The 7,500-nt window shown below is 42.3% G+C and overlaps 2 protein-coding genes across 4 annotated transcripts in view; both read left to right on the top strand.

Moving 5' to 3' along the window:
* LOC115535411 (class I histocompatibility antigen, F10 alpha chain-like) overlaps window positions 1-7,500 on the top strand; it is an 87,524-nt gene that overhangs the window by 39,273 nt on the left and 40,751 nt on the right. Inside the window, exon 8 of the mRNA XM_030346595.1 lies at window positions 1,407-1,410. Coding sequence (XP_030202455.1) covers window positions 1,407-1,410 — 4 coding nt within the window. The remainder of the gene's footprint in view (window positions 1-1,406; window positions 1,411-7,500) is intronic.
* Window positions 1-7,500, top strand: part of LOC115535444 (major histocompatibility complex class I-related gene protein) — a 142,320-nt gene that overhangs the window by 129,051 nt on the left and 5,769 nt on the right. The window lies entirely within an intron of this gene.

The raw sequence follows: 7,500 nt of genomic DNA, 5'->3' as shown, positions 1-7,500 counted from the left end.
ATTCCTTATTTCTTACCAAAACTATGCCACTCATAACAATCATTTAATCCTTGCCCAGCCCTAATTAAGCCTAGGCCTGGACTGCATTTAATATGGAATGGGGACTATCCCCTGAAAATGTAATTGAGTCAAAGACGAGAGTTGATTCAAGTCTGCCAGACTGCCCCTGCTCTAAAACACACCACTAGTTTTGCATCATCCATACCTGTGCTTCCACAAAGCATTGTTTTCTCTGGTGGACATGTTGTCCCCTGGTCCACTGGTCCCCTGGGGCCGGATTCACAAAGCATTCTTAAGAAGAAAAAAGTTATTCAGTAGCACTTTTTTCTTAACTATGTTCTTAAGACAAAGAGTAAAAGAAGTAGTAGAAGTAGAAGTAGTAGTTGACTTTACTTTTCGGAGACGTAACTCAATCAATCAATGGTCTGCAAGCAGGAGGTAAGCCAATCAAGACTGTCAACTGTTGTCTAGCGCTTGCTAGTTATTATGATGACCATGAAACCATAGAGAAGAGAGACCATTATTGATTGAGTTACGTCTCCGATGACCGCAGTTTACCTAGGCTTGGTTACTTTGACCGTGACAATTTGTTTCCAGCCTACCAAAACGTAGAACTAGCTGCTAGCAAAACACTAGCTGCCACTTGACTGGCGTTGGCTGTGTTGTTGTCAAAGAAACGAGCTGTTAGACTGGCGGTGGCTGAGTTGTTGTCAGTGTTTAGTGTATATTTATCTATTTATTGGTTATGGACATTATCACAGCTAATCTCAGAAACCTTTCATACAGCTGCCACATCCAGACGCAGCACAGTGGACGTGGTCTCCCTTCAGCGTCAGCTTTTGGAGGAAGTTAAAATGCTGAGGCGTACTCAGGAGCAACTCCTGCAGGTGGAGAGGGAAAAGCTGCTCGTCGAGAGGGAGAAGCTTCGCCTTGCCCAAGCCATGTTTGATTTAAAAAAAATAATAATGTTGAACCTAGAATAAAACGGCAATCACTCAGAGGTTTTCATGTGTTGTTTATTGTGGTTTTTCTTCACATGAATCTCCTCCTTATGAGGTCTTGTCTCACTCTCATGCCAGTGTTACATGGGGCAGGGACTGGGACATCTCCCTCTGGGTCATCTTCATCTGGGAGGTCAGGGATTGGCAAGTGGTACATAATGCAGATGTCTTGGAGGATAAAAGCACGGGTAATAATTGTACATGCCCTCTCAGGAGTGTACTGGAGCACTCCACCAGAACCGTCGATACACCTAAACCTTGACTTCACTACCCCGATGCACCTCTCCACAACACTACGCGTTTTTCGTTGTGCCCGGCTGTAGCGCTCACCTGGCTCTGTTGCAGGGTGAAGGATGGGTGTCATCAACCATGGCCTTAAGGCCTAGCCACTGTCTCCTGTCATAGAGGACATTAGTTAGGGCAATACAGTATGTTTTTGTTTTAACCTAAAGTAGAATTCATGTGTAGTTCTCACCTAACAACCAACCACCGGGCATTTCTCCCTCATTAAATGTAATGCCTGTTCCTGAATTCATGAGAACAAAAGGGTCGTGGGTGCTACCCGGCCACTTCGCATCAAGGTCTGTCACTCGTAGCGTTCCATCAAATATGACCTGTGTGTTTATCGACTGGAAATTTTTCCTATTTACAAAGGCCTCCTCCTCATCATTTGGTGCCTATGGAATAAAAATGTATGGAATAATTCATACTTAAGGTAACACTTCAAGCACCACGTGAAATGTTTTTTGATTCAAGCTGATACATTCATAAACAGCATAAACAGATTTGCAAAAAAATTCAAATAAATAACATTATCTTACTTTGATTGCAATATGTGTCCCATCAACTGCCCCCAGCACATTTGGAAATCCGGCAATATTGAAGAACTGTTGTTTGGCTGTAATACATTCTGCATCTGTTGTAGGAAACTTTTTAAACTGCCTTACTCTTCTGCAGAGTGCATTTGAAACATCTCTGACCACTCTGCTAACGGAGGACTGGCTTACACCCAGTGTGCCCCCCACCACCATTTGAAAAGACCCAGAGGCATAGAACCTCAGGGCAGCAATAATCTGCAACACCACTTGGTGTTGATCGCCCTGTTTCTCTTTTCAGATCAACTGATAGGCTATCAGCTAGAAAAATAATGGCTGGCCTAGAGAGCCTATACTGTCTAATTAAGACATGGTCAGGGAGGGCTAGTGGATTCTCTCCCTAGCTGCCACCCAAAGAACTTCCATCTAAAAGTAATAATAGTAAGGACATGGTTTCAGTAACTTGGCCTACTTAAAAACATATGTTCATAGTGATTTATTAACCAATGTAAGTCGCTTTGGATAAAGGCGTCTGCTAAATGCCCTAAATGTAAATGTAAATTAAGTAGAAACACGCATCAATAACGGTCTCCATGATTTACTAAAATCATGTACATTGTAGTTTAATCAACAGGCACACATGTCACACAGACTGAAGTGTCCATTTCAACTATATGTCAACTGCCAAAATAAGCTAGGCTACATTAAAAATATATATATAAAAAATACTCTGACCTACTTAAATTACAAATACATTGTCTAGGACTACTAAATACTAAATAAATAAATAAAAATGTCATACAAAGTTGTTGAAGTAAATACACATCAAGACTTACCTTTTCACTGCAGGTGGTTTAAGAATGGTGAGGGCTTCTCTTAAAGTTGTGAAGAAACTTGAGAAGAAATTCAAGAACTTTGTCTTCAAGAATCCCATTTGTTCTTAAATACTTTCTTAGGAAAAAACTTAGGAACTTAGGAAAAAAATTAAGAAGAAAGTTGAAAAATTATTAAAGAATATCAAATCTTCCTGAAGAACATAGTTAATAAAAAAGTGCTACTTAAGAACTTTTTTCTTCTTAAGAATGCTTTGTGAATCCGGGCCCTGACCTTCAACCCCTGAGGGAGGGGGCTTAGGAGTGGAGGGAGGGGGGGCAGCGGGTCTCCCTCAACAGCCCTGGAACAGAACCGGACCCCCGGGGGCCAAAGGAAACATTGACCTCAATGAAATGTCTTTGGTCCACAGGTTCCACAACATTGTATTAGCTGAGTTAAAAGCTACAATGTTACGTTTGTCGATTATGTAAGCTGGATTTAAAGAATATAGTTGCAGGCTACATATTTTAAATTTGTCCTTTCAACATGCATCTTTTTTGTAGCAATAAAATAATGCAATTAAGTTAAATTGATTAAAACATAAGGTTCTCATCCACATATTTTTTTACTAAGATGTTTATACATATAATTGAATCATAATTCTAGTATGTCAAAAGGTTCCACAGAAATTAATTTGATGCAACTCGCATATTTTTTTCATTTGGTTTATTGACCAACACAACACTGATGCAGTTAACATCGCGGGGCACTTGGTACACAAAAAAACAATACATAAACATCTTCGGCACATTATTAGGCAACGTTTTGGAGCAGCACAGTACAACACCATCATTTGTAAACTGCCTTGTTGCAGCATATAAATCCCATCAAATCTTGCCTTGATTTGACAATATTATGGTCTAACAATAGAACAGGCTTTTCATCTTTTGTAAAAGTATAATTAAGGTGTGACATAATTCATGTAACAACACCGCTTTTTTAACAAAACACTTGCCACTGTCAACATTTATTTTAGCATTGCGGGGGGGAAAACCTGAGTTGTAAATATTTTAAAACCCCTCTCTCTCTCTCCCCTCTCTCTTTCTCTCTCTCTCTCTCTCCCTCTCTTTCTCCCCCACTCTGTTACTCTCTCACTCCTTCTGACTCATTTCAACAACACACACAAACATGTCACATTGTGTAGACACATTCTGTTAAAGTAGTGTTTCTCAGTGTATATGTTGGTCTATTCCACAGAGCATTCGTCATTCTGTTAAAGTAGTGTTTCTCAGTGTATATGTTGATCTATTCCACAGAGCATTCTTCATTCTGTTAAAGTAGTGTTTCTTAGTGTATATGTTGGTCTATTCCACAGAGCATTCAGCGTTCAAACCAATGGCTCCTTGGTACAGTGTGTCCATGAACAGCTGTTCCTGCGTTGAGTCTGCAAGCGTCCAGTGGAAGGAAGAGCTTCTGGAGTACATAGGAGGCATAACAAAAACATAACCACATTTTGAGCATACAGAGACGGTGCGCTTTATAAACATGAGCTTAATGAATACATTTGACTTGATGAGCATTTGACAGTGCTGTGTGTGCCAATGTCCACTCTGTGGACCACACAAAACAGAAAGTCTTAAAAGAGCAAGGGTGGTTTGATGGTGATGAGGTGTGTTTTGAGGGCCGTTTTGAATGATGACAGAGTGTCGGCATTGTGGATTATGTATAGCTGAACATTATACTGCTAAACATGGTATTGTGATACCATGTTTAGTGACCTGCAGCTGGACCGCGTCAGCGTGCCCTACAACGAGGCCGCCGGTCAGGGGGCGCGCCTTCAACCTCTCACACGCTCACCTGTTAACACGCTCACCTGTTAACACGCTCACCTATTAACACGCTCACCTATTCACACGCTCATCTGTTAACACGCTCACCTATTCACACGCTCACCTGTTAACACGCTCACCTATTAACACGCTCACCTATTCACACGCTCACCTATTAACACGCTCACCTATTAACACGCTCACACACTCACCTATTCACACGCTCACCTATTCACACGCTCACCTATTCACACGCTCACCTATTCACACGCTCACCTATTCACATCCTCCACCATCCAACCTCTCAACCATCTCCCATTCATCCATTCACACTCTCACCCATTTACTCTCACCCATTCATCTGTTTTGCTAATTCTCTCTGCTGAAGAGTATCTTCCTTGAAATAAGTAGATAGATACACGGTATATAGTTCGACATACATTCCAATGCAGTGGCGGACTCAGACTGTTTGAAGGGCAGGGGCGAAAAAATAAAAAGGGCACATTCTGGACAACATGGGGCCCCACCAGCGGACACAGTGGCTTTTCTAACTTGTTGGTGTTTTGTTCCCCCAGCGGAGCCTTAAAGGCAGCGCTGCCTGGAAGGTCCTATCCCCTAACCTTAGCAAGCGCTGCCTTGAAGGTCCCATTCGGGGCACTTGTTACATCTCCATGTAGCACTTAAAATAATAGTTGGGCTCATAATTGAAAGGGGGGGTCTGGGGGTTCTCTCCCAGAAAAATGTTTGCTTCAAAGACACTGTTTCCCCTTATTCTAGCGACTTTATAAACACCAAAATGAGTTGTTCACATCATTGTGCACTTTCACATTTTAGCCAAAGAAAGGAGGATGCCTTACTGCTTTCATCTTTACTAACATTTAAGTAAAAATGAGACTGGAGAAAATTCAATGTGCCGCTACCATACAGTCTTTGACCGCTGACAGCCAGCTACGGAAACATTTAAGGAAGTTTTCCTTCATGTTGAGCTGATAGCTGACCATTATCGGCTCTCTTGCACGAAACGACCTACATTTGAATGATCTTGAACGCTCAAAAAATGTATATACATTTTAAACGGATTATGCAAACTCAAATTATTAAGTTTTTCTAACTTGGCATCTAATTGCGCTTTTCCACTATGGGTACTGGCATACTCTTAATCCGCTTTTTGTTTCGTTATCCAGTGGAGATTTAAGTACCACTCGATGTAGCTGTTTGTCATGGCGACGCCACATGAAAGCAACGCCTCGCATTCCCCGTTCGTCAGCTACAAAAGAGAGGAACGTCTGCACCTCAATAGCGAACCACAACATGTTTTTTTCGGTTTGCCATATTCTTGCTCCAGAGGGCACATCATCATCATCAGGGGCAACCTAGGGCACTCATTAATTTTTGTTCACGTGTAAAGGGCAGCCAATAAGGCACTTTCTCTCATTTTCACCACCATAGAGGGCACTTTAGCACACTTTTTCAACCATGGGGGCACCAGACGGGCAGAAGGGCACTAGAAGGGCACCAGACTGGCAGAAGAGCACTAAAAGGGCACTATAAGGACCAGACGAGCAGAAGGGCACTATCAGGGTAATAGAAGGGCACTATCAGGTTACTAGAAGGGCACTAGAAGGACCAGACGGGCAGAAGGGGACTATCAGGGCACTCGAAGGACCAGACGGGCAGAAGGGGACTATCAGGGCACTAGAAGGGCACCAGACGGGCAGAAGGGCACTATCAGGGTACTAGAAGGGCACTAAAAGGGCACCAGACGGGCAGAAGGGTACTATAAGGGCACTCATTAAGGCACGTCATTGAATTTTCTTGTTCTAGAGGGCACATCATCATAATTTATTGTATGAAGGAGCATCCTAGAACCTAATCATGTTTTGCACGTGAAAAGGGCAGCCAATAAGGGCAGCATTTCCTCTCGTTTTCGTCCCTCTTGAAGTGCACTTTAGCGCGCTTTTTCAACCATTGGGCCACGAGGCCACTGAGTCCGCCACTTTTCCAATGCATCGACCGTGGAGTAGTTCTCCTTGATAAATGACTACTGGGATTTATTAATGGGTCCCGACACTGGATGCGTGATGGTTCATTATTTTATGTTATACTCCCCCCTACAGGTCACACTGAAGTACCACATGAGAAGTCACACCGTGTCATAAGAAAAAACCACTAGCGATTCGTCTAACCTTATTAACATCAGAATACTTTGTTCCAAAGAAGTATTAGAAAACAAATACTAATTTCTGTGTGTGTGTAAGTGTGTGTGTAAGAGTTAGTTTCACTTTGAAGTTCTCCTCTTGTTCGCAGGTTTCCTGGTCAGTGCGTCTGATGCTGGAGTCGGAGTCACGTCTCCGTGGATAATCTCAGCGAGCTATTCTTCTGAATACATCGATATGAAGGCGCTAATAGGGCTGCTGCTGTTGGTCTTTGGTCACGGTGTGTCCTCAGGTAGACTGAGTAAAGTTTTTACTTTTCAAAACTATTCTTCCAAAATGTTTGGTTCATGGTCCCTGAAGATACGATGCTTCGATTCCCTCATTTGGTTGAAAAGCATTTGAGTATCCTCTAATGAGTTCAATTAATCCACAACATGATTCAGCTTTTACTGTGAGTATTTACACTAATGTAAGAACATTTATTCTGGATTCGAACTGTGAGAACGAATACAGTGCACTGGTTTGATGATGTCGTTCCCAAATGTACAATCTATTAACAGAACCAAACATTATTCCCTCCTACAGTTAGGAGGGAATCCGTGTACGTTAAGCAGTGGCGGATTTAGCAAATCGGGGGCCCCAGGCGAAGATAAAACAGAACAGAGAAAAAATAGATACCGACTGAATGGTGGATAGGCAGGTGAAGCTAATCTACTGAGTAGTGTCCTCAGAATACTCAGAGTACGGGTGAGCACGTTTAGTACTGTTGTGTGGTTCTCTAATAGACAGGGTTATTTTCTTCCTTAATCTTTCGTCAATGAGTCATCTTGTTTGGTTGGATTCTTCTCGTGTTTCTTCCTTCATATCTTGCTAAACCCTTTACAGG

This window comes from Gadus morhua, chromosome 22, assembly GCF_902167405.1.
Source record: "Gadus morhua chromosome 22, gadMor3.0, whole genome shotgun sequence".
Taxonomy (NCBI): domain Eukaryota; kingdom Metazoa; phylum Chordata; class Actinopteri; order Gadiformes; family Gadidae; genus Gadus; species Gadus morhua.
This window is presented reverse-complemented; position numbering and strand designations above follow the sequence as displayed.